The sequence below is a fragment of the Myxocyprinus asiaticus genome, chromosome 44, assembly GCF_019703515.2.
Source record: "Myxocyprinus asiaticus isolate MX2 ecotype Aquarium Trade chromosome 44, UBuf_Myxa_2, whole genome shotgun sequence".
Taxonomy (NCBI): Eukaryota; Metazoa; Chordata; class Actinopteri; order Cypriniformes; family Catostomidae; genus Myxocyprinus; species Myxocyprinus asiaticus.
This window is the reverse complement of record NC_059387.1, coordinates 22,135,555-22,150,607: the sequence shown is the minus strand read 5'-3', so window position 1 is coordinate 22,150,607 and position 15,053 is coordinate 22,135,555. Positions and strand designations below refer to the sequence as shown.

At 37.9% G+C, this 15,053-nt stretch overlaps 1 protein-coding gene across 3 annotated transcripts in view; it reads left to right on the top strand.

The window, feature by feature from the left end:
- The first annotated feature begins 439 nt into the window (after window positions 1-439).
- LOC127434762 (vascular endothelial growth factor receptor 1-like) overlaps window positions 440-15,053 on the top strand; it is a 46,830-nt gene continuing 32,216 nt past the window's right edge. Inside the window, exons 1-5 of one of the 3 annotated variants that reach the window (XM_051687713.1) lie at window positions 440-1,382; window positions 5,770-5,866; window positions 6,436-6,647; window positions 7,660-7,784; window positions 10,578-10,740. In XM_051687713.1, coding sequence (XP_051543673.1) covers window positions 1,319-1,382; window positions 5,770-5,866; window positions 6,436-6,647; window positions 7,660-7,784; window positions 10,578-10,740 — 661 coding nt within the window. In that variant the 5' untranslated portion in view covers window positions 440-1,318. Of the gene's footprint in view, window positions 1,383-4,437; window positions 5,243-5,267; window positions 5,441-5,769; window positions 5,867-6,435; window positions 6,648-7,659; window positions 7,785-10,577; window positions 10,741-15,053 lie in introns of those variants that run through there. The other 2 variants (XM_051687714.1, XM_051687715.1) reach the window with 2 other exon arrangements.

Genomic DNA, 15,053 nt, shown 5'->3' with positions numbered 1-15,053 from the left:
AAAACCTTTTTAATTGTTTGCCCCCTTTTAAAAGTGGTAACACTTTACAGTAAGGTTCAATTTGTTAACATTAGTTAATGTACAATATATATATATAAAGCATTTATTAATCATTTTCATATTAATTGATAAAAACACAATTGTTCATTGTTAGCTGATGTCAGTTCATTAGTGCATTAACTAATGGTAACATATACAACTTTTAATTTTAAAATTGTATTAGTAACTGTTGCAGTTAACATTAACCAAGATTAACAAATGTTGTAAAATTATTGTTCATTGTTATAGTTCATGTTAACAAATGTAGTTAACTAATGTTAAAAATTGGAACCTTATTGTAAAGTGTTACCTTAAAAGCATTTAATTTTCTAAATGTTTGTAGTTATTTCTTTTCTATTAATTAGGCTACTTGCTATTATATATTTCCATTATTTTGAAAGGTATTATGAACTATCAATGAACAACATATTTTTACAGCATTTATTCAGCTTGGTTAATAAGATTTTAAAGGTTTTAAAGATACGATTAAACAATTGTTCAGTGTTAGTTCATGTTAGTTGCATTAACTAATGTTATATGCAACTTTTATTTTTAAAAATGTTTTATTGTATGTTGAAATTTACATTAACCATAATTAAGTGATGAAAACCTGCTGTTCTTTGTCAACTCGTTTTAACTAACAAATTTTAACAAATACAGCCTTATTGCAAAGTGTTACCTTTTTATTTATAGCCTGTATGGTAGGATTGATCTTATATTTTGCATTGTTAGTGGGCGTATTTAAGATGCATGATCATAATTTCCATTGTTCTTCCCCACTATAACCTAACCAAAAGAAACCTCAGTGTTGCTCCTTAGGGATTTACTCTCCTCTTGTAAGGATTGCAAGGGGGAGATATCTTCACACACTGCTGGATACATTGCAGTAAGCTGATTTATTCATTATATGACTGAGAAACTACAGCAGAGACACTGGAGCAGTGGAGCACATTGGGCCTTTGCAGGTCAAGTCTGTCGCGCGGAATGGGTGTGTCAATGAGCGTCACTGAAGCTCCGGTGGCCGTGGGAAATGAATAAATCCCAGCCCACGGTCATAATGAGCACGAGTTTAACTGTGGAATTCAAGCGTGATCCAGTGCATCAAGAGTTTGTATTCTGTGGACAACGCTGAAGTTGACTGTAGTCCATGTGAAACCGGGGTTTGAGGAGTCTGGTGTTGTAAGGGGAATTGTTTCTCTGGAGTAGTCTATTGGATGTGCAAGGTTTGCCATTATAGGTGTTCATCTCCAAGCAAGGGACCTCAAGCAAGACCAAGAGAATGTGCGATATAGGCCTGTTATTTGTGATGATATTTGGACTGTCAGGGCGAGTTCTGGCAAAAGGTAAGTGGTATGCACATTGTCACTATAACTTAATTATTAAAGGTCTGTCCATTCCATTCTTATTCTTATTCAGATGTGTGCCATAAAGTTTTGTTGAAACTAACTGAAATGGAAAGGATGCAAAACATTTTGGACATGCGCGAGGAAGCGAGTGTCTGTTGAATCACTGAGCATCATTTCTGTTTGCTGATGATGCTTGAAGAGAAGATGCGTCGCCTCGCGCTCTGGTGAACGCATATACCTTACACTGACAAATTTATCGCGTTTTTGCATGCTTGCACAATTGGCAATGCACAATAAAGAAGCACTAACTGATACGTGTTCGTTGCTAGGGTTCGTGTTTGATAGCGGAGACCTCTCTGCTCTTACTTGGTCCCGGTTGAATCAGAGAGGGCGTTATATCCTGTGCTGAGCCTGATGACTTGGTGAAATGGAAGTTCTAATATAAATGACTTCGGGGTCATGACCACCGTGAGGAAAGTTTCGAGCAGGCAGGAATCGGCGCTAATCAGTGTATTATAGCTAAAACAGACCCGCGGGGTGGAAGCAGGGGGTGAACCGATGTACTGTCCACAGTGCGTGATTATTAGCTGTTTTTATTGGCCAACAAATCACCACTCACATCACAGGATGGAAGATTGAACTTGATTAATGGCAAAACGTGTTTCAAGCGGTTTTCCCATTTGCGTGCAGAAAAGCATACAGACAGGCCGTATGGCTGAAAATAAAAATCAAGCATTAGTAAAATGGTTATTAAATTGGATATTGCAAATATAGTTAATTCCCAAAATAGTTAATTCATTCATAAAGAAAAATCTTTAATAAAATGACTACAAACGAATTCACTTGTAAAATTGTCATAAAAATAAATGCAGTGATAGGTTATCATTTATCATTCTAAAAAGATATTTTCGTTTAGCTTATTCTCCTTCTTTAAAACCATCTACAATAGAAGAGACATTGAATGCAATATTTGAAAATGATTTATGAGTTTCAATTGGCTGCAATTTTACAAAAACTGTTTTTTAATTGTTACTCCTTTTTTAGTGCTCCACCACAAAAAAAATATAAAATAAGTATATAAATAATTATAATTTGTGTGAGAGCAAGAGTAGCAAAGGGGTTGTTGTAAAAAAATAAATAAATAAATAATAAAAAAAGACTATCGCTGGTTAGCATTAAGATGTGGTTTCCACTAAATTAAAATAATAATAATAATAATAATAATAATAATAATAATAATAATTGAAGTCCATGCAAAATCCACGCAGCGTTTTTTATGACGCATTTTATGTATTACTTTCATGTATGCTGTATCTTTACATTTACACACACAGTCTTATTATCTCAAATTTATTTACACTGGGTCGTTAGCGTTTCATCGAATATAAAGTGAAAGGTTTTGTTGGAATTGGCAGGATTTGAACCCTGTAATTAGTGCCAAAGGCTCATGTTTGTCTGGGTTTCTGAAACGGAACCATAGCGTGTGGACAGGCTGATAACGAGCCTGTTTAGATCCCTTGCGGGACTCGGTGTGGGGAAAAGTGCTTGACACCACTTCCTTTTTTATTGGCCTTACCACAATACCATTTTATAAAGACAGCGCATGGCCAGCGCATAACGTGTGAATGATGGAAAGGAAATTATGCTATAACATTTAAGAAACAATAAACAATAGTGAGAGGCTGAGAGCGTCCCGCATTGTAAAGGAACCGTCTGCACTGAGACGTGAAATCGGACGAGATGCTGACATAAGATGCTGTTTTTAAGAGAAACCATGCAAACAATAATTTTACATATAGTGAATGCAGTAAATTTAGGACAGAGGGGTAATAAATGTGATAGCAGTGCGATCTGCAAATTATGTAGGCTATTAATGTCATAGCATCACGTGGTTATCGTCAATTTTAAACACAGCAACTAGTGTAGCTACAACATGCCTGTACAATTACTAAATAAATACACAACCTTTTAGTCATTCCATAGGCCGCAGGTCATGACTATATTAACTATATTATAACTAATATATTAATATATATATATTAACCAGGTAGGATGCACTTGCTCAGAATTAGTCTCATATTTCTAAAAATAAGACACTAATATTTTGTCTCATGTTTCAGCATCTGTAATCAAAGTGGAAAAAACATGAGTAAATAAAAAAAAAAAAAAAAGAAAAACTTTATATAGTTAAAAAATGTTTAAGATCAAAGATACAGCATTGTAGCCTATCCATGGCAAACTATAAGTAAAATGCTGAAATTATTTTGATGATATTTTGAACAAAATCTACATTTACGTTTTATGTCAAATAAAATAAAACATTAAATAGTCAATGTTTAAACTTCATGTTAGCTTTAAATATTATGAGTTGGATTGTTATAGATTTTTTACACAGGACTGATGTATTCACTTAAAAAGCAGATATGTACAACTGATCCCCTTAAAAAGCCATATCTAGCTGACTTGACCCTTAAAATTCACTTTTCTTGTGTAACCTAATGTATTCGAATTGGTTCAGACATATTTAATAATATTTCTGAATAAAACCAATTAATTTTTCTTTTTTCTTTTTTTTTTTTTAGGTTATTTGACTTTTTTTTTTTTTACAGCAATGCTTTAGTTGCACCACAGGAATTATTTTCTAAATGAATATAAATTCTAAACTTCACTTATTACTTATTCATTCGCACATTTATTCTATTAAACTCGTTTATTAGATGCATGAACCTTCCCTTGCAAAGGTCCTCAAGAACCCCTAAACAATACTGTATAATACCCTTGAAAAAAAATAGTGGCCTATGTTCAGAAGTATTGAAATAGCATTTTTTTTTTTTTTCTAAATCAGTATTAGCAGGCATACTAGGCCTGATAAACAGCATATCGCTAGGGATTTACCTAGCACAATACACTATAAAAGTTTTAACATGCATTTGTTACCTTAAGGTTACCACATAAAGAAAAATGTTTAGGTTACCTGACAAAGCATGTTTACAGTAATATATATCCGTCTTATATATATATATGCAGGGCTCCTTAGGCATATCGAAGAATTATAGTATAGCTTTATAAACAGAAAATACTGAAATTCAAAAATAAAGTTCAGGCAAAATTCTATAAATGCTATGTTCAAAACAAACTTCAGTTTTGTAGTTTAGAGTAACTGATTTTTGTTTGCCATTTTGATGTGATCAAGGCCCTTAGTTATGTGAGTTTTAAATAGATGAAAAAGTGTCCAGAGTGTTTAATTCAGACATTTATTTAAATGTTGCTTCGAGCATATGGCTGAACCCAAAATTATGTATTAATAAGTCCTCTTTCTGCTGGACAGATTGGATTGTGAGGGAGGTTAGTACGCTCGGTGACCTATATGAGAGTGGAGTGTTGAGATCCGTTGAAAATATGGTTCAACATTTTCGGATACCCAGATCTCAGTTCTTTAGGTATTTACAGCTGCGCCACCTGCTTTGTACTATTTTTGGGAGTAGCATACACCCCCCTAAAACGGCAGATATTCTGGGAGTGGTGATTACTGCTTTTGGAAAAGGTCATGAGGCATCAGGTCATGAGGCATCAGTGTATTACTCTATAATTCAGAGTCTAGGGAACGGAACTTCAGCTTCTCTCAAGAGATTATGGGAGAAAGATTTAAACTTGGTATTGGAGGAGGGAGTGTGGGCTAGGATTCTAAAAAACATCAAGTCTGCATCTAGAGATGCAAGGGTGCGCCTTATGCAATTCAAGATTTTAAATTGATTCTACTGGACCCCCTCTAGATTGTATAGGCTTGGTCTTAAAGTCACACCCACCTGCCGGTGATGCCAATCAGAAGATGGGGACACAACCCAAGTTTTTTGGTGGTGAGTTAAGATCCAAGAATTTTGGTTGAGGGTTCAGAGTTTTATGTGTGATGTATTGGGCACTAAAATAAAATTTTGCTCATTAATATAGGGAATAAGTTCATAAAAAATTGGGTCCTAGCCAGTGTTAAGTCGGCTGGAGCACCCTCATTTCAGGAGTGGTGCACAGAGATCGGCAGGGTGGCGGCATTTGAGGAGGTATCGTATATAAGGCTAGGCAACCGGGGGTTGTTTGATAAAAAGTGGGGCAAATATTTGTCCTTTTTGGAGAGCTCTCAGGGAGGGGCAGTGGAGAGGGACTTATAGTTTTAAATGGGGGGGGGGAACAAATATTGATAAATGTTGATTCTGTGTTTTCATGTACTGTTTGTGTTAATTTGAATATGGAATCAATAAAAATTGTTAATGACAAATAGACAAATATCACTCTTATCACCCACATGTTGTTAATAATATTACTCTTTGAAGCTGTATGTGACATCTATTTCAGCAGTCTCTAACATGTTTTTTTTTTTTTTATCTGAAAGACACAGACACAAAAGGAAGGTTCAGTTCTCCTGTGTTGGATGTTACTGAGAAGCAGCTTATTATAGAGAAAAACCAGACTCTTCAGCTAAACTGCATGTGAGTGATCCACATTTTCACACAAGTTCGGGGTTAAGGGGGAGGAAGTGGTTTAGAGCGATTTTTTAGAATGCTTTATGATTAACAGGGGTGATATATGATTTTGGTTAGCAGGAATGTAAAAGATAGGCAATACTGAGTGAAAGATTAGAGTGATTGTAAAAGTGAAAGTATTTTGTTCTGCACCAAAAAAATATAATTTTAGATTGGTGTGTTGATTCAAAATGAATAAATCAGACACAAAAGGAATCCACACACCTAGTCAAATGACAAAAAAAAAAAAAAAACATGAGGCTTTTAGTCCAAGATCCCAGATCAAATAGATTTTACAGAAACTCTGTGTTTTGATTAACCAAAAAGCTTGGATTTTGTACAACACTTCAGTAAAATTAATGTGATCTGGGATTTTGGACTAAAAGCCATATGTTGATATTTGAGATTGTAAAGTTGCATGCGTGAAAGATGGAAATGTATGCCATTTAAAAGCATCAATGAGGTAATGTTTTTAGGGGAGCAAGGTGGAAATATGTAACTATTTCTTTGTATAATCCAAACTTGTGATATTTCAGGGGACGGTGGGAGCTCCAGTGGATTATGCCATCTGGCGTTCCAAAAGTCTTCCATGGCACCCAAATAGAGGAGTCTCAATGTGGCAAGAAAAATAACCAGTACTGTAGCCGCCTGACACTCAGTCCTGCTTTAGCTCAACACACTGGCTCCTACCGCTGCAGGTACCGCCAAAAGCAGCGCAAACAAGCCTCTGTGTACGTCTACATCACAGGTAAGAAGCTTCAGGTGAACACTCATTCACTCAATCATGCAAACCCTTAAACCCTCTTCCTCTGTCCTCCATTCAGTAGCTGACCATCACACTGACCATTTCTGTTTCTTAAAGCTAAACAGGAAGTCTTGGAAAGCCAATAATATCTAAACACCATTTTCTTTTGAGCCACATATCCCACTAAGTGAGTGTTTGGCACAGCTGCACATTGGCATTTTTTTGTTTTTGCTTGCATAGTAGTCTGACTATAACTTTCATTTACGTGCTACCTCAAGGGGACAGAAATAGCACCAGATGTTGAAAGGCTCAGCTCTTGGGCAGCCTTTCCCAGGGTACCCGGCCTTATCTATCTCCCTCAGCCTGGCTGTCTGCATCCTGTGCTGCTCTTGGGGGGAGGGGCAACTTGGAGACAAGGATAGAGGATGCAGTGTCTTCTTGGCAGAAGGGGTGTATGTATGTTTGTTGGAATACGTGTCTATGCATGGGAGTGGGCACCCTGAGGGCATGAACAGACAGAAGAGGCTCTTTGACTGGTGGGCTCCTCCCTGGTCAGTGCCTGCATTGAGGAAGTCTAGACATGGAACAGAGGTGCCCCAGGTCACTAGGTGCAGCCCCCGGTTAGCCAACAAGGCCCCTGAGGACCATCAATCACTCCTGTGGCCATGTCCATTTAGCCTCACCCTTCGTCCTTTATATTGAATCAAAGCACGACAAGGAAGCATACAGGAGTCCTTGGGGTACTTCTGTTAAAATGTTCAGAGAGTTTTTTCCTTTCCTTTAATAACACCAGAGCACCAAACAATGGGGTGAGCAACACCCAAAGTCTTTCATTGCCACAAGAATATTGCAACTACAGCAAAAGTGCAATCAAGCTGGAAAACAAGAGAAAGAGAGAGAGAGAGATTGTTTGATAGCAATCATTTGTTACTGACTCTAGACTGTTGTTCATGTTTACTGTTTTGCTGTGCATGTGTGTGTCTGTTTGTTCCTGACCTCAGTATTGGTGTTTCAGATAGCCAGCGGCCGTTTGTGAAGCTGCAGTCTAAGACCCCAGATGTGGTGTACATGAAGGAAAGAAAGCCCTTGATCTTCCCCTGCAGGGTCACAAATCCTAATGCCAAAGTCTCATTGGTCAAGGTGAGTGTCCCAGCTGTAAATCAAACAGACTTCAGTCGCTCAGTGTTTCATTAGACACATCAGCCTTACCTTTGTACTGTATATTGGTTTCTCTACCTTACACTCTATGAACACAAGAATAAACACTGCACAGTGCAATCTGGGAAAACTTAAACTAAACATCAAATTTTTCACCATGGCCGTCGCAAGGGCAAAATTCTCAAGAACGATTTTAGTATAGCCCCGAATGTTTTCTGTTTGAAACTTTTTTGAGTGGAACTGGAGTGGAAGTTATTGAGTAAATGTTGGTTATTGTCACTCAGTAAGATGTTATTTCATAAAGACGGATAGTTGACTGACAAAAATCTTTTTAAAATCTTTTCTGTCACCTGTTCAGAATCAAAACTATAGCGATGACTGCTTCGCAAATGAATTGGTTCATGATTCACTTGAAATCAGTTATTTGCCTTCTGCAGAGTCTGAATCATTTGTAGAGGTTTCTCACACCATAAAACAATAGCAGCATAATTTACAACATTAAACATTACCATACCTGTCATAATCATTACATGTGTTTCATTACAATGGCTTTCTCAGATCTAATTTTATCTTCTCAACATTTTCCAATCAGACATCTCGTAGTACATAATCACAGATTTCTCATGACTTTCTCACAGCACCCATTTACATTACATTTACACATTTCGCATTCGCTTTCACACAAAGTGACTTGTAGTGCTTTACAGTAAATTCAACCTATAAAGTACATTTTATCAGTCCATACATACCCCTGGGAGTCGAACCCAAGTTCTTGGCTTTACTTGCACCATGCTGTATAATGCCAGTCAAGCTACTGAAACAATTGCAGCTTCCTTTACCATACAAGGAGTTTATCTTCTAGTTGAAATCTCATTTACAAATTAGTCCTCCCCCTTTCCTTATCTTACCATCACTCCAGGTTATAAGGGCATGCATCATTTTGTGCCAGTTCGGATGCGTGTGTGTTTGTGTGTGCATGGGGCAGGGGTGTACAAATGTCTTTCTGGCTCAGCATGACATAGATAGTGTAAGCCGATACTCAGAGTGAGCGGCGCCCCCAGCTTCCTTTGTACTGTTGGCACTGCATGCATGCCAGGAGATCATGCCGGGTCCAAAGTGCCCCCACCACCTCACACTGGCTAATGTCTTCCACAGCTGGTGGCATGGACACAGTCAAGAAAAAAGCTAAGAGAGAGAAGGTGAATAGGATTGGGACATGACCCAAGCCAGACTTGAACCTAGGTTTCCATGAGCCAACAGCTCTTACATGTCATAAGCACTTAGCACTATACACTGCACCATGCTGTATGTTTTATAAAATAAGAAAATACACAACAAATCCTCTGGAGAAATAGGTTTGGTTCAAATATGGTAACAACTCTCTCAAGAGAGTTTAAAAATGGCCTGAAGCATTTCAGGATGAATTTCAGATGAGACAGGGAAACGGAAAAGAACAAGTTGACCAGTTTCCTTCGCACTGCCTTTGGCTCCTCGCATGCAGGATGGAAACTGTTTTAGGATATGCTAGTGATATGACATCCCTATCCTCCCTCCAGCTCAAAAAAGCACCACATTTAATTTCTGTTTGCTTTGTTTATGTCCTGTCCAACCCTGTGCACAGAGATAAAAAAGGTAATCATTCTAAAAATACAAACTCCCTCCACCCTACTCAAAGTTGAACTGTCACACAGTGGTAGAGTGTTTTTTCCCTGAGAGGATTTTGCACTTGGCTGTGTATCTTTAATCTTGCACCTCTCGCATAGGGAACAATACCCAGGCGGCCGTGCTCTCACTAAAGCTGTGAAAGTAGCCAGTGGGGCCCTTCCAGAAGCTGACCTGAGGGCCTAGCCGCAATGTCTATATCCTGTAGTAACAGGATGTGAGGGGATGGACTGAAGTCAGGTTCCCACATCCTCTTAGGCTCTGTACAGAGGGAGGGCTGCCATCTTAAGAATGAAAGATGTTAGCTTTGGAGAGGATGACTACATAAGACTTGGATGGGTTTAGGTGGTGGGGCGTAGGAACGATGTTAAAAGTGGGGGAACACAATATAAAACTTATCAGATTTGCTTAGGCCTAGACATTATGTATGTATGTATGTAGTGTGTAGTTGCTTGCCATAGTAGGATTATCACTTACAGCTTGTGTGTTCGTTTAGTCCACTACAAACACTAGCTGCTTGGTCTAAAGTTTATCGTTTTACGCATCCAACAACCAATTTTTTCTTTACACTGTAGCTAAGCCAAACTAAACTCTTAGAATATAATAATCATCTCCTAAAACATGGGGAGTATGAACGTAGACATTTCTAAAAGTACAGTTTTTATGGTTGCTACGCCCCCAGCTAAAGGGCTTACCTAATGAAGTAGTGCTTTCAAGGAACAAGGAGAGTTGACCAGCTCACACTGGGAGGAAAGCGTTCACCTGATCCCCTGAGGAAGGGCAGGACACTTCCACAGTGTCACATCTAAGTCTGTAAACATTTCCTCCATTGAACATGGAGGTATGCAAAATCATAACGGAGCTCTCCAAGAATTTCTGAAAGATGGTGCACTATTGAACCCATTATCCAAGATTGCGTGCCGGCCAAATCAGGTTTAAACTGAAAGTTCATGCTTGTTTTTAAAATCCACACCAATACAAATCTTTTAGAGCTTCATGAAGTGAAAGCAAAAATCTCTGTATCACCCTCTATCCTACCTAAAAGTATGCAATAGCTAATCCTGTAGCTGTGCAGTTTTGTTTAATAATCATTTTTCTTCTGATTCTGTTCAGTTTCCTGACCACCGGTTAGCGCCTGATCATAGGAACATCATCTGGAACAGTAGGCAAGGTTTCATTATCCGTAGCCCTACATTCTTCTACATCGGACTTTTCTTCTGTGAGACTATCGTCAATGGAGTCAAATACACCAACAATTTCTTGACTCACAGGCCAGGTAAGTCCTTAAGGTTAATTTCATTGATTAGTTACTGTGGTGGCCAAAAATATTGGCACCCTTGGTAAATATGAGCAAAGAAGACTGTGGAAAAATATGTCTTTATTGTTTATCCTTTTTATCTTTCATTCACAAAAATATATCCTGTAATGGATATCAAGCAATTGCAAACGCAACACAAGTTTTATCAAAAAACAAATATTTTTGTCAAATATATGTGTGGCACAATTATTGGCACCCCTAGAAATTCTTTTGTGTAGTCAGGGTTGGGAGGGTTACTTTTGAAATGTATTCCACTACATATTACAGAATACATGCTGTAAAATGTCATTTGTAACGTATTCCATTAGATTACTCAAAGTCAGTAACATATTCTAAATACTTTGGATTACTTCTTCAGCACTGGTAGATTTTTTCACTTGTTTTGACTATAAAAACTCTGCCAGTACAGTATGACAAAATACACATGTTAAAAATACATTCTCTGAAAAACCTAAATATATTATGCAGTGTTGTTACTTAAACAAGATAAATCAAATTAATCTTGTTTTAAGGATTTTTAGATATTTTTACAGGAAAACAATACAAAAATTATTATCAAGAATATGACTTTTGCCCTAATATCAAAGGTCTTACTAGAAAAAAATTAATTATGATCCAACGTGAATTTTCTTGATAAAAAAATATGATCATGTCTGGTAACGTGCATGTAAAATTGCTAGAAATAGCATTTTAGCTTAGCGTAAAGATGAAGAACTAAATATTAAATGAAACAAATGACAATAAAATGCAAAACAATCTCTTCAGTAATCAAAACACTTTTTGAATGTAACTGTATTCTAAATACCAATTATTTATATTGTAACTGTAGTGGAATACAGTTACTTATATTTTGTATTTTAAATATGTATTCCCATTACATGTATTTAGTTACTCCCCAACCCTGTGAGTAAAATATATCTGAAGTATATTCCCATTCATATTTTACCTTTTTTTAGTACACCTGGGTGACTAGGAACATGAAATTGTTCAGCCATGACTTCCTGTTTCAGAGGGGTATAAATATGAAGTAACACACAAGCCAAATTCCCTTAGTCATCTATCACAATGGGTAAGACCAAAGAATAAAGTTGTGATGTGCGGCAAAAGGTTGTTGAGCTTCACAAAATGGAAAATTACTATGAGAAAATAGCTAAAGCATTGAAAATACCCATTTCTACCATCAGGGCAAAAATTAAGATGTTAAGAATCGACCTGGAAAGAGGGAGTTAAATGTTAATGTATATTTCAATGTACAGGTGCATCTCAATAAATTAGAATGTCGTGGAAAAGTTCATTTATTTCAGTAATTCAACTCAAATTGTGAAACTCGTGTATTAAATAAATTCAATGCACACAGACTGAAGTAGTTTAAGTCTTTGGTTCTTTTAATTGTCATGATTTTGGCTCACATTTAACAAAAACCCACCAATTCACTATCTCAACAAATTAGAATATGGTGACATGCCAATCAGCTAATCAACTCAAAACACCTGCAAAGGTTTCCTGAGCCTTCAGAATGGTCTCTCAGTTTGGTTCACTAGGCTACACAATCATGGGGAAGACTGCTGATCTGACAGTTGTCCAGAAGACAATCATTGACACCCTTCACAAGGAGGGTAAGCCACAAACATTCATTGCCAAAGAAGCTGGCTGTTCACAGAGTGCTGTATCCAAGCATGTTAACAGAAAGTTGAGTGGAAGGAAAAAGTGTGGAAGAAAAAGATGCACAACCAACTGAGAGAACCGCAGCCTTATGAGGATTTTCAAGCAAAATTGATTCAAGAATTTGGGTGAACTTCACAAGGAATGGACTGAGGCTGGGGTCAAGGCATCAAGAGCCACCACACACAGACGTGTCAAGGAATTTGGCTACAGTTGTCATATTCCTCTTGTTAAGCCACTCCTGAACCACAGACAATGTCAGAGGCGTCTTACCTGGGCTAAGGAGAAGAAGAACTGGACTGTTGCCCAGTGGTCCAAAGTCCTCTTTTCAGATGAGAGCAAGTTTTGTATTTCATTTGGAAACCAAGGTCCTAGAGTCTGGAGGAAGGGCGGAAAAGCTCATAGCCTAAGTTGCTTGAAGTCCAGTGTTAAGTTTCCACAGTCTGTGATGATTTGGGGTGCAATGTCATCTGCTGGTGTTGGTCCATTGTGTTTTTTGAAAACCAAAGTCACTGCACCCGTTTACCAAGAAATTTTGGAGCACTTCATGCTTCCTTCTGCTGACCAGCTTTTTAAAGATGCTGATTTCATTTTCCAGCAGGATTTGGCACCTGCCCACACTGCCAAAAGCACCAAAAGTTGGTTAAATGACCATGGTGTTGGTGTGCTTGACTGGCCAGCAAACTCACCAGACCTGAACCCCATAAAGAATCTGTGGGGTATTGTCAAGAGGAAAATGAGAAACAAGAGACCAAAAAATGCAGATGAGCTGAAGGCCACTGTCAAAGAAACCTGGGCTTCCATACCACCTCAGCAGTGCCACAAACTGATCACCTCCATGCCACGCCGAATTGAGGCAGTAATTAAAGCAAAAGGAGCCCCTACCAAGTATTGAGTACATATACAGTAAATGAACATACTTTCCAGAAGGCCAACAATTCACTAAAAATGTTTTTTTTTATTGGTCTTATGATGTATTCTAATTTGTTGAGATAGTGAATTGGTGGGTTTTTGTTAAATGTGAGCCAAAATCATGACAATTAAAAGAACCAAAGACTTAAACTACTTCAGTCTGTGTGCATTGAATTTATTTAATACACGAGTTTCACAATTTGAGTTGAATTACTGAAATAAATGAACTTTTCCACGACATTCTAATTTATTGAGATGCACCTGTATATTTGTTTTGTTTTTCTTTATCAACTATTTGAATCAATATTTTGATTATTGAAAAATATTTATATAAAAAAAGAAAAAAAAAGAACTGACCTGGAAGAGGACGCGTGTCTATATTGTCTCCAAGCACAGTGAGGAGGATGGTTCGAGTGGCCAAAAATTCTCCAAGGATCACAGCTGGGGAATTGCAAAAATTAGTAGGGTCAGAAAGTCTCCAAAACTTCAATCAGACATCACCTACATCACAACAATTTGTTTAGGAGGGTTTCAAGAAAAAAGCCTCTGCTCTCATACGACACCAAATTCAAGCATCTTCAGTTTGCCAGACATTACTGGAAATGTAAGCGCAGCATAGTTCTAGCGGGAAGACTAGCAGCTGTACATCATCGCACTATTAGCTAGGTAACTCCTAGCCAATCACAAGTAAGCCATTGCTTTATAAGTCTGCTCACAATCTATCACATTGCTGTTTCAGTGTGCTAACACGGCAACCTCCACCACCCCACCACCACCAGTTGAGTCCCGTCCTGCACGGGGGTAGGCTCCTCACCCCTGCCTCCTATCTCCGGCAGGATATGACGGTTCCGAGTACAATTTCTTCAGACCGCCAGACGGGGCTTACGCCAAAGAGAAACATTACATTTCTGTTTTATATTCATCAAATAAATGTCATCTTAAATTTAACTCAATTCTGCGAGTGGTCCTGATAGAACTTCAAATGGGACTGGGTTCTATGGTCAGATAAAACAAAAATAGAGCTTTTTGGCAGCAAACACCAGAGATGGGTTTGGCGCACACAGAGAGGTAGCCATATGGAAAAGTACCTCATGGCCACGGTTTAATATGGTGGTGGATCTTTAATGTTGTGGGGCTGTTTTTATGCCAAAGGATGCAATGTTCGGATACATGACATCATGGACTCTTACAAATGCCAACAGATAAAAAAATCAAAACCTGACTGCCTCAGCCAGAAAGCTTAAAATGGGCCTTGGTTGGATCTTCCGGCAAGACAATGATCCAAAACACACATCAAAATCAACACAAAAATGGTTCACTGACCCCAAAATCAAGGTTCTGCCATGGCCATCCCAGTCTCCTGACCTGAACCCCATAGAAAACCTGTGGGATTAACTGAAGAGGAGAGTCCACCATGTGGACCTCAGAAGTTGAAGGATCTGGAGAGATTCTGTATGGAGGAATGGTCTCAGATCCCTTGCCAGGTGTTCTCCAACCTCATTATGCATTATAGGAGAAGACTCAGAGTTGTTATCTCGGCAAAGGGAGGTTGCACAAAGTATTGAATAAAAAGGTGCCAATAACTGTGCCACACATATATTTGACAAAAATATTTGTTTTTTGATAATAAGTTTGCAGTTGTTTGATATCCGTTAGAGGATATATTTTTGTGAATATTTTAAATGAAATATCAAAAG